General features: G+C 30.7%; 1 protein-coding gene across 3 annotated transcripts in view; it reads left to right on the top strand.

The window, feature by feature from the left end:
• The window catches only part of LOC116017808 (CDK-activating kinase assembly factor MAT1), an 11,712-nt gene extending 10,136 nt beyond the window's left edge, over positions 1 to 1,576 (top strand). For all 3 annotated transcript variants that reach the window (XM_031258446.1, XM_031258447.1, XM_031258449.1), the window contains one exon: positions 927 to 1,576. In XM_031258446.1, the coding sequence (XP_031114306.1) occupies positions 927 to 1,190 (264 nt within the window). In that variant the 3' untranslated portion in view covers positions 1,191 to 1,576. The remainder of the gene's footprint in view (positions 1 to 926) is intronic.
• Positions 1,577 to 12,466: the final 10,890 nt, after the last annotated feature.

The raw sequence follows: 12,466 nt of genomic DNA on the forward strand, positions 1-12,466 counted from the left end.
CCCCCCCCCCCCCCCCCGCCCCTCCCCCTCTCACTGCCAACACATTCACTCCCACCTCTAAGTCTCTAACTCTCCACTCTATGGGATTGACAATTTTGGAAAATTTTATTCGTATTGTTAAATTGTCTCATCATAAGTTCTCTGAATCAAATATATTATTGTGTCATACGCCACTGTTTATGTACCAAACATAGTACTGATAATCCAGTCCCATCCAATTCCATATTTTATCCAATCTTATATAGTCCCACACAATCCCAAGCTCAAAATCCCCTCCCTAAGCTGTCATTAGAACCATGAGGCTCCAAAGAGGATAGACCGACTCGAAGAAAGCTTGTTGGCTTTGCTTTTCTGATGTGTCTTGGATGCTCTGGCCTTGGCCTGAATCAGGGTTGAGCCAGAAGCCTGGAACAACTTGTAAGCTCATTTGGTCAAAATTTATTGTCCAAGAATTGAAATAGTTATATATAATTGAGCGTCCTCATAAAGTTAACTAAGTCTGGCACTCTGATGTTTGGAATGAGCCTGCTAAGAGTTTATTGCGAAAGGAAATTTCATAGTTATCAAGTCTACTTTTTCCTCTTATTAAAAAAATAAATAAGTTTGCCCTTTCCTCTTCTCTGCTAATTATTAGAAGCTGTAAAGCTGCCAAGTAAAGAAAAAAGTTAGCATGGCCCCTTGATTTGATGTTATGGATGCAAAATTACTCTTCCAAATCAAACAAATTTATGAATTTCAGCCATGTTGAAGTGTTTTTGATATTGTTACTCTTGTTAAAATCACATGAAGAAATTCTTAGCAAGTTCATTAGCATGACAAATTAAGTTTGGCAAATTGAAAGAACGAACTCCAGTTTCAGCAATTTATATGTACATGTCAATGCATGCATCAAGTGTTTACTGGATTTTCATCTTTCATTCAAACAGGCAGCAAACCAAAGTTCTCAAGCTGGGCCTAGTACTGTGCCGCAGGGACATTATGCTCCAGCAATTGCTGGGGGAGCTATTGGCCAACCACGCCCAACACAACCTGTCCCAATTGGATCCACTCATGACATGTTTGGGCTAGAGGTTGAAGATGAAGAAAAGCTGAGAGAACGAGCTGAAAGAGCTGCAAGGGCTGGGGGATGGAGTGTAGAAATAAGCCGTAAAAGGGCACTTGAAGAAGCTTTTGCAAGCCTTTGGGTCTGAATTTCAGCCTTATACTGCCACTTGTCTCAGTGCAACTTTTCAAGCGCGAAGGATGCAAGTTCTTACTGCAGCAGAGTGTATGATTTATGCCATAAATCTAAATTGGTTATTGGGTCAGAACTAGGCAGTTGCCAAGTATTTGCTAGTATTCAGTGTCTAATGTCTTAGTATCTGCAAAAAACCTTCTCCCATGACTCCAGTTATGTTAACATATACCCATTAAAGGATTTTAAAGATTTATAACACTCCATACTGTATTTGTTTTGCAACTCTGCATACTGTGTGTCTGTGTGGATACTCTTAGAGCTATGTAGTAATTCAATGCTTATAGTGTGGATCAAGATTTATGTAGTAAGGTGAAAACTAATACAAATTCATTTTTAGTACATTGCATGCTTATTTTTATTGTACTTTAGGTTTATTTTAACTTGAAATATACTCCGAATTAAAAATGAACTTGTATCAAAATATTAAGAATAACATGTATCAAGTTAACCTTGTAAGGTGGATTTGGTGTAAGATATAATTTGCATATATAATTTTTATCTCAAAACCTAATGAGTTTTCTTCGTGAGGTTGATCTCCATTGCAAGCTATTTCATCCATTGTATATTTGTATTATAATTCTATTTTTCATGTACAATTTAATTTGCATTATTTGGGTTCATATGATTATTTGCTGGATTTAAAGGTATTTATCAAGGAGGATGCAATTCAATGTATATATATTACTCAATTTATTTGTTAATTATAGAGTTGATACTCAATTTAGTCCTCAACTATAGTTATAGTAGTTTTTCTCGATTTAGTCCTAAGTGACTTTTTGTGCTTAATTAGGTTATCGACTTTGATGGTTTTATTCAATTGAGTCATTTGTTAAAATAGTTTGATAATTTGCCTCTATTAATATCCAATTTAGTCCTCGACTATAGTAGTTTTACCCAAGTTAGTTTTCGATTATAGTAGTTTTATCCAATTTAGTCATCGACTATAGTAATTTTTCTCGACTTAGTTCTTGATTCTAATAGTCAAGGACTCAATTGGATAAAACCATTGAAGTCAAGGACCTAATTAAGCATAAAAAATCATTTAGGACTAAATTGAGAAAAATCATTATAGTCAAAGACTAAATTGGATATTAACTCATTAACTATATCATTTTAGTAAGGATAAAATGGCTTTCTTTTTTAGTCAATTGTTATACCATTGACCATGGTTCTTGACTTCTTGCATTGCGAATCCTAGTTAAAAATTGATGTGTCTAAATAAATTAAAGACACATAATATATTAATTATGTGCAGATACATAATATGCAAATCTGTGGTTAACATATTACTATTATATTTTCAATTCATTTATTCAATAGAATTAGAAGTGAGAGTGACATGACAAAATCCATTATCCAGCTGCAATATCTGCAAGTCTAAAACCCCACAGGCCCTCAAGTCTGGTGGTCCCTTGAAATGGAGCAGTTAAAACATTGTTTTCATGGCAATTTCCATGAGCCATTGGTACCCACAGACTCTACCCCACAATATAATGACAATGATATATGGAGCATTTACTTGCAACGTGTGTACAATACTTGAATGTGAAATTAGTGTCTACTAGCTCACATATATGAAAGGACTACTACATAGTACCCTTGTTTATGAAAATGACCTGCTCTTTAATTTAATGGACACTGTCCTTACTCTATCCTTGTAATTTACATTTTGTAGCTACTGCTCTTCTGATATAAACATGTGCTAAATCTAGGGTAAAATACCCAAATAGGACGAAAATAAAAATTATGGACAAAAATAGGACATTTTAAAAATGGGTACAAAAATAGAAAAAATTACTTTTCCAAATGCGTTTGGTGTCAGACTTGATCAAACACAAATATCTCGAGATACGCATGTCCCACTTGCGTTTGTTTGTTTTTTTTTTTTTGTTTTTTTTTGTTTTTACTTCTCCAGCGACCAAACTGGTCGCCGGAAAAGTTTTTTTTTTTTTTTAAACAAATGCAAGTCACACTTGCGTATCTCGAGATACGCAAGTTCCACTTGCGTTTGTGTTTGACCGGATCTGACACCAAACACATTTGAAAAGTAATTTTTTCTATTTTTGTACCTATTTTTAAAATTTCCTATTTTTGTTCATGGTTTTTATTTTCGTCCTATTTGGATCTTTTACCCCTAAATCTAAGGGGACCCTCACATTGATGCCATTGTTTAATACTAAAAAAATTATAGAAAAGAGTAAAAACAAATTAAAATCGGTAATAGATGAAATGATAGGCGCACAAAGCATAGTCATTCTCTTGCTAAAAGAGAACTCATCACAAGATAGATAGAATGTTTGCTTATTACAATAGCATGTATTTACAATGGGTCGACATTCCATCTGACATTAAAATATTATTATCTTTGAGTATTATTTAAATTATTAAAAAAGAAAAAAAAATTAGAAAAATAACAAAGACTCTCTCTACTCAAGACATTACTTTTTTACCCACTTTTCAAGACTTGCAATCTTTGCTAATCTTGCAAGGATTGCAAACCATATCATATTTTAAAAAAAAAAATTAATTTATAAATAATGACATGGCTTATGCCATGTAACTTTGAAAGTGAGTAAATTTTAGCGAGAAAGATAGTCCAAAGGATAGTAGACACGCCAGCAGGCGCGTGAGATGGGCTCCTGCGTCTCAAGCACGTGTAGCTATGGCGAGAGTTGTGTTTTCCTTTCAGAATCGTTAGTTGGTCCCTACAAAGAATCTCTCTTTGCAGGAGAAAAAAAAACTCTTTACATTTGTTCTAAGATAACATATATGGTTTTTTTTTACCAAAAAAACCTCTTAAAGTTCATTGGTGTGGTTGTCCTTATACACATAATTAAGGGATTGAATTGATTATTTTGTCACAATTAAAAGGTCAAATGCTTCATTATTTTATCCATTTATAATTATCAATACATTTGATTTTTTTAAAAAGACAAATCCATATCACAGAATAATTATTGTTCACGGTGCTCTATTTGAAGCCTTGAAGGAAGAATTATACCGTTAAGGGCATATATGCCTCGGTTGAAAATGAGAGGTGCGACATTGTGGTAATGATGACTATGGACTGCCAACACCATTGATATATATATATATATATATATATATATATATATATATGTGTGTGTGTGTGTGTGTGTGTGTGTGTGTGTGTGTGTGTGTGTGTGTACAAATGATACACGGTCCTTTGTTATTGGCTATATTATTTGTCAAAAATACAGTTAGCCTATATCTAGTTTGTATCTAGTTGTTTATTAGTTTTTGGACCGTCAGCCAGTCTGTCCACCAGTGCTAATAGTGAAGCTGTGCCAGCGGACACTGTCTCAGACAGCAAGCTCTCAACAAGGATTTAGTCCACTCATTTAAATTGTGTGGCTAACAGAATTTTAAGGGGTGTGGCTCTCATTTATTCAAGGATATTTTCAGATCTAAAATTGTGAAGGTTGTTAAAGGATGCTACACTATATAAAGGAATGCACTTGAAGCTCTAAATTCACCTCTACACATGATACAAATTCAGAGCTTTCACACGTGAATATTAAGAAGATCATTTGAAGTTTTAATGGCGGTTTGCTACTGTCTTTGATGCTGTCGTTGATGCTGAGTCGAGATGAAGAATTGAAGAATTCTTGGCTTGCAGTTTTGTCAATTCAAAAGTAGATGTTGAAGGTTGTGTGTTGGTTTTGAACCATTGTATGTTTGGGTTAAGACGCGTCCAAACTTGAGCAGATTTCTATATATATATATATAAATCTGCTCAAGTTTGGACGCGTCTTAACGTGCGAACAGTGCGGTTCACATCACTCAATGTTATAAAATACATCACTCAATGTTAGAAAACGCACCACATGAAAATACACAAAAACACCAAAAAAACACACCACACACCCAAAATAATGCACCATAACTCCACTGCCCCTAATTGTGCATTTCCAAACACTGTGTGGTGTATATTTCTATACTTAGTGGTGTGTTTTTTGGTGATGTTATTGCATATTTGTGTGGTGCATTTTCTAACACGGAGTGATGTATATATATAATCTAAATCATATGATAACCGCTCCTTAGGTGAGAACTGATGAATGAAAAATCAAGTAAAAATGAGCGAGATTATTTTCATAAATCTACATGTTCTCACCTGATCCTAAACACACACACACATATATATAGGTTTAGGATCAGGTGCGAAGAGGAGCTTGAAAGTGCAAATAGATTTGAGTCGTTGATCTATAAAAAAGTTAATTTACACATCTAATCTATTCTCTTTGCATTGTTTTAAATTTTGAAAGGCTACAAAATGTGCCCGAGAAGGCACAACAATGTATACTGAAAGACACAAAATGTTCATTCATATCACGGGATTATTTCTTGAACCTATCACTTTCCCATGGGATTATTAAACACGTCACTTTCATTCTCTCTTTAACGAGACTTAGCAACGAGTCTGTTGAACCTGTTAAACTGGCATGTTCACAATATGCACTTGAAAGTTAATAATGCACCCAAAAACAAAAAAATAAAAATAAAAAAACGCACTTAGCAACTGGTCTGTTGAACCTGTTAAATCAACCTATTAACAATGTGCATTGGAAGACACAACAATGTGCATTACAAGTCACAACAATGTGAACTCTAAGGCGAAAAATAATGCATTCAAAGACAAAAATTATCAAATTACTAATGCGTTTTAAAAATTTTTCTTCATTATGAGTATTGGAAACGGTTACATGCAAGGTGAGAAGAAGAAGAACGAAGAAAAGAGAAGCTGGTTGACTGAAGGTTCTGGTAATTCTCGTTATGAACAAAGATGATGGTTACAGAGTATATAAATGGAGGCAAAGCGGTTATAACAGATTGGAACTATGATTGTAAAAAAGAGTTAATTCCAGCAATGGTCCTCCGACCATGTTGATTTTTCAAAATTAGTCCTCGACTTTTAATTTGAACAATTTAGATCCCTTGACTTTCAAATTATTTCCAATGTTGGTCCTTTCGTCAAATTTTGGTTAAATTAAGGTCAAATGAATGGGTAAAATTGTACGTTCATCTGTTTAGTGTATTATTACTCGTATTTCTCCTGTCCTATACGCTGTATATATGAATATAATCTCAGTCGAAGTCTCAATCAAAGCCATATAATCTCAGTCGAAGAGACTTCAATTGAGATTATATTCAAATATTTAACGTATATGACATGAGAAATACGAGTAATAATACACTAAACAGGTGAAGGGACAATTTTACCCCTTCATTTGACCTCAACTTAACCAAAATTTGACGAAAGGACCAACATTGGAAAGAATTTGAAAGTTAAGGGACCTAAATTGTTCAAATTAAAAGTCGGGGACTAATTTTGGAAAATCAACATAGTCGGAGGACCATTGTTGGAATTAACTCTTGTAAAAAAACACCCCTGGCTTATTTGTTACTGCCGGCTTTACCCTCTAACAATGAGTGGTTGATCTAGATTTAATGGTTGAGATTTAACCCTATTTTTTACAAAATTCTTTCTCATATTTTTCGCATATGATCTGTTATATATATATATATATATATATATATATATATATATATATATGTTATATTTCAGAGCATGAATATTATATACACATATTGCCTCTTTGGAGACATGTGATAATTTCGTCTGTATTGATTTACTTGCTACTCATACAATTTCTTCTCGCCTTGGACTCAATACTTGGGAGAATCCACTCAATGGTATTCAACTTAGTTTGGCATTGGAATGTAACCACCTCGATTTTTTTTTTTTTAGTACTACTGACTCTGTTACAGTGTAGTATATCTGTTTATAGCTACTTTCCCGCCTCGATTTATTTAGTTTCTTTAATATTGAAATGTTCTTTTCTGCTATATTTTAAAGCATAAGATAAAATGATAAAAATTGATAAAAAACTGAAATATTAAAGATGGAAGAAAAAATTAGCTAGTCATTATTAATAATAATGATTTGTTGGCATTTCAAGAAATACAAAGTAAAATATGTGTACGTGTATAGACTATAGAGTAACTTTTTTTAATATACATTTTTTTTGAGTACATACATATTTTTATTTAATTACATCGTAATGCATGAAATACATTATTATTATTATTATTATTATTATTATTATTATTATTATTATTATTATTATTATTAAGTGGAAGCTAGCCCATAAAGGCAAAATCTCTGGTCCCGTACCCTAACTTAATAAGATGATTGAAAGGTACGTAAAGCAAATTGACTCAACTACCTATTTATAACTATATGAAGATCAATGCCGGTACTTACAAAAATTTCACAATATTAATTATAATCCTCACACTATAACTATCAAACTTTAATCTAATATCTTTACTCACAATTTCATTAAGTACCAATTGAGTTATCAGCCTTCTTTTTCATAAGCTCATAAGCCATAATTCATGCATGTGTGAAATAATGGCATATTACCACTAAAAGGCAGTGTCTCCAAATTCCAAACGTGTACTGCTTTGACAATTCTTATAACAAAAAGTCCATTTTACGCATCCCAGAAAGGGATGAAGTGGCAGTCTTATCCTTTTTTTTTTTTTAGAATGCGGTCTTATCCACTTGGAAAACGTAATTAAGCATCCCATTGATAATATGGTTTCACATAAAAATATTATGATAAAATATATTATTGCATTTAATTTTGTAAATAACTTTGCACGAACTAATAATATGACTTTAATTACATTCAGTTATATCTTTTTATTTACAAATTAACCAATTCAATCATGAATGAAGTCATGTAAGAGTATATAATTTTGCGTGCATCTCGGATTATCCTAGGAACATATTCATCTATCCGTTAAAAATTGTACATCTTCCATACTACATGGAAATAAATTTTTTTTTTTATTTTTAAAAGTTCAATTTTAAAAAGTCATAGTATTGGTCCAGGTTGAATGGTAAAAAGCCTATAGATGATTGTGAATATTTAAAGCATGTAGTATGTGAAAGCAGTAAAATAAAGTAGAGAGTAAGAATTTTATAGTGATTCGAATATGTATGTAATCATTCTAGTCCACTCTACTCTTATTTCCATGAGAAATTCATTATAACAACATTCCAGTTACAAGTTACAGTAGTGAATAATCAATTATTGCTAATTCATCAACTCAGCACTTCTACAATTCCGAGTGCTTTTGCACTAAGCCTGCGCTCCACTAGATTTTCACAAGCTCTTGTTGTTTTGCCCTCTATCTACCCTTGGTAGAGATGGTTTTACAAGGAAAAATAAATTTAATTTCTTCATCCAACTAGAGACTTCAGAAGAATAAATCCTTTGAACTTTTGCTAAGTCTCTTTTCTAGATGAAACTTGCAAGAAGGATTTTTTATATTCACTGCTGAGCATTCCTCACTTGCTTTGTTTATTCTCGTATAATGCTCTCCTTTTCTTTCTATTTCGTTGCTTGTCATTTTTCTTGTTTTCTTCGACTGTCGGAACAAAATCAAATCGAAAAAAAAGTTCTCAGAAACAGGTTTTGATTTGATTTCTTTGAATTTTTTTTTCAAAAATATACATATATTACAGTATTTATGTATGCATAGATGTATACACTTGAATATGTATTTTTGAATACAAGACTATATACATCTGAAAATAAAATGTTATGTTTCGGAAAACATATGTATATATTCATATGGCAAGGTTTTGATTTGATTTTTTTTAAATAAAACATACATATATAATATAGTAAAAATGTATATATACATATATATATATATATATATATATATATATATATATATATAAATAAACCAGAATACATATATACATCTGATTTTCTTTTTCGAAAAAAAATGTATATATTCCCACATAATATGTGAAAAAAATTATTCGAAAATTATGTATGTATATTCATAAGGAATATACGTGTGTGTGTGTAATACTTTTTTTTTATACATACAGAGTATATATACATAGAGAATATATATGCATATAATCATACAGAATGTATACTTACTATTCATGTGTATTCCTACAGAATGTATATATTTAAAGATTATTGTTAATAGTGAATGATGGTTTGCGAATATGTAAAATCATGTATGTTACAGAGAAAAGCATATTTATAAATCATATAATATATACAAACATTCATAATTTACAAATACAAATTGCATATGTATATTTTAAAGCATATAGTCCATATCAACATGATCTTATAGTGCAAATATATCATTATTTGCAATTTGAAAAATTATGAATGTTAATTGGAAAATAAACATACTGTTCACCGAAAGATTGTGTTGATAATGTGTTGTAATTGACTAGTTGTGTTCGTTGGCATGTTAGCTCCTAACTGGAAATTGCAAGCAATAGATAGTAGAGATAGAAAGTAGAGATAAGGTAATAGGGAGAATGAGAATTTTTTTATATCTTTCATTAATCATCATGTTTACAAGAAGGTACAAACACATATATATATAATATATACAATTATTTCGGAAACAATAAGCGTAGTCATAAACCTTTGACCGTTACGTAATCTAAAAACTTAATAAATCTCAAGGTTATATCATTGATTTATGTCCATCTTTTTGTATGCTAATAAATGTGTACATTATACTTTAAATGTTGTACACTTCAATGTTATTAGACAAAATTGCCCCTAATACATTCTTGTTATACAAAATTACCCTTACACCGTTATAACACCGTTACTTTTAACTCCATCATTATTACCATATACCTATATCTATCATATCTTTTTCCTATACTTTAATTATCATTTTATTAAAATCATTATATAATTAATTTAATGGTTATTATATTTTAATTAAATTTCTATGAATTGTAAATCATATATGTGTGTATATAAAATACATATATTATTTGTGTATATATAATTCAAATTAGAAATTTTAATTAATGTTTTAATATTGGGCACGAATTTTGGCCCATCGCGCGTAGAAAATACTAGTCAATAGAAATAATGCACATACTTAATAAGATTTAAATAAAACTTTTTCATTGTCGTCTTAGTCAATTTCTGCGATTTCCATTCATATTATTGAATGATTTGGTATTGTTGAATTCGGCAAATTATATCGTGGATCAATGTTCACCTTGCATGGTAGACCCTATTCCAAAACAACGAACGTTGTTGGTTTTATGCCTTTAACAACGAACATTGTTGGTTTTATGACAAGGCAGACTCACACTACCTGTCAGAATAGCGAGAATATAGAAAAAATGTAGGAAAAATATATGGAGTGAATATAGCTAAGTGTTTATTGCTAAGAATTGCTTCCTTTCTCCATGAATGAAGGGTCTATTTATACATATTTTGAGCCTAGAGCCCTACTAGGAATAAGAATCCTAGACTACCTCATATTGGGAGTTTTTGTTACATTATTATAAATAATAAGCTCTAATCCTACTAATATTATTACAAATATTAAGTCCAATCCTTATCAAACTCTTCGGTAGTTCTGAGGGTATCCTTCTTTGGACCTTCTTGATCCAGTTATTCTCATGGGGCGGTCCATGTGGCTTAAGCCTAGTATTGTCCATCAAACATCATTTTATATTAAGCGTCAACTAGTGCATTATATTTTATAGCATCATTATGTACTATGTTCATAATATTTGGTCTATATATGCATAAACCTAAACGTTAATGTCTATAAACTAAACTAAACTAAACGTACATCATATGCATTTTCATTCACTCTATAGTAGGTTCATAATGTTCCTTCTATATGTTCATAAAATCAAAGTTTAATGTTCATAAACATTATATTAAAGACGCATCATGTTTAATAACATTTATCTTATACTACTTTCATAATATTTGTTTTATATGTCCGTAAACACTAAATTAAATGCATATTATATGTATTTTCATTCACTCGATAGTAGATTCACAATATTTTTTTCTATAGGTTCATAAAATAAAAACGTAATGTACATAATTGTTATACTATTGACTCGTCATGTTTAATAACATGTATCCTGTACTATGTCATAATATTTGTTCTATATGTCCATAATGCTAAACCTTATTGACTACAAATACTAAACTAAATGTACATCATATATATTTCCATTCACTTTTTAATAGGTTCATAATGTTCCTTATATATTCATAAAAACACACTTTAATATACATAAATATTATACAAAAGTAACGATGTATGTACCTATAGATTTATTTTTTTTTTTTTAAAAAAATATATCAATATGAGTGTCATTTAAAAGACCTCAATTAGAACTTTTTATTACTAATTTTTTTTTTTAAAAAAATTTCTTTGCTACAATTTGTTGAATTTAATTGTAAATTTTTAAAAAGCTTTATTTTCTATTGACTCTATGACAATGTAATATATACTTTCTCAACACCCCCACTAGAGATTGAACTTGTCACCTCTCACTTGAGAGGGCCAAAACTATGCCACTTGACCACATGGTCTTTGGTTATGACTAAGATATCTAAATGACTTATCTTGTTATATCATATTGTATGGATAAAAAATCAATTAAGTAAATGTGTCTATTGTATTAACTTGATTAACGCATTTAAAAATTGCGTTTGTATTTGTGTTTAGAACTTAACATATTAATCTTAACTAATTGTATGTGTGTCATTAACCTTATCGTATTTACATCGTTATCGTGTCAACCTATGCGGGGATTTGATAATCTAAAATTAAAAATATAACATAAGTACTTGTTAAGAAATATTTAAAAGAAAAGGAATTGGATTTGATTTGACCAAACAGTACTAATTGGCTCCATTTGCCTCATTTTAATTCATTTCTCCTCCCCTAAGCACTACTTTTTCACTATATAAATAATGCCTCATCAAATCTCGTTATTCTTTTCCCTTCAGTTAAGTAAATGCGTCTATTATATTAATTTAACTTGTTTATCTTGTTTAAAAATTTTGTTTGTATTTGTGTTTAGAACTCTTAACATATTAGCCTTAACTAGTTGTGTGTGTGATTAACATTATCATATTCATGTCAACAAACTTGTTTACCTGACTTGTCATATCTTATTTACTCTAATAACTAGGCCTAAGTCCCTATCATAAAGAGTTTGACATTGCAACATAACTCATATTAATATATACATAACTCTTCATCTTTATTACACACTATTTTAATTTGACATTTTGGCATTGAGTGAGTCACGTTTGTTTATATATGTTCATCACTTTTTGATCTTTTTGTTTATTACTACATCCGTTCCAT

The sequence above is a fragment of the Ipomoea triloba genome, chromosome 4 (genome assembly GCF_003576645.1).
Source record: "Ipomoea triloba cultivar NCNSP0323 chromosome 4, ASM357664v1".
In the NCBI taxonomy this organism is placed as follows: domain Eukaryota; kingdom Viridiplantae; phylum Streptophyta; class Magnoliopsida; order Solanales; family Convolvulaceae; genus Ipomoea; species Ipomoea triloba.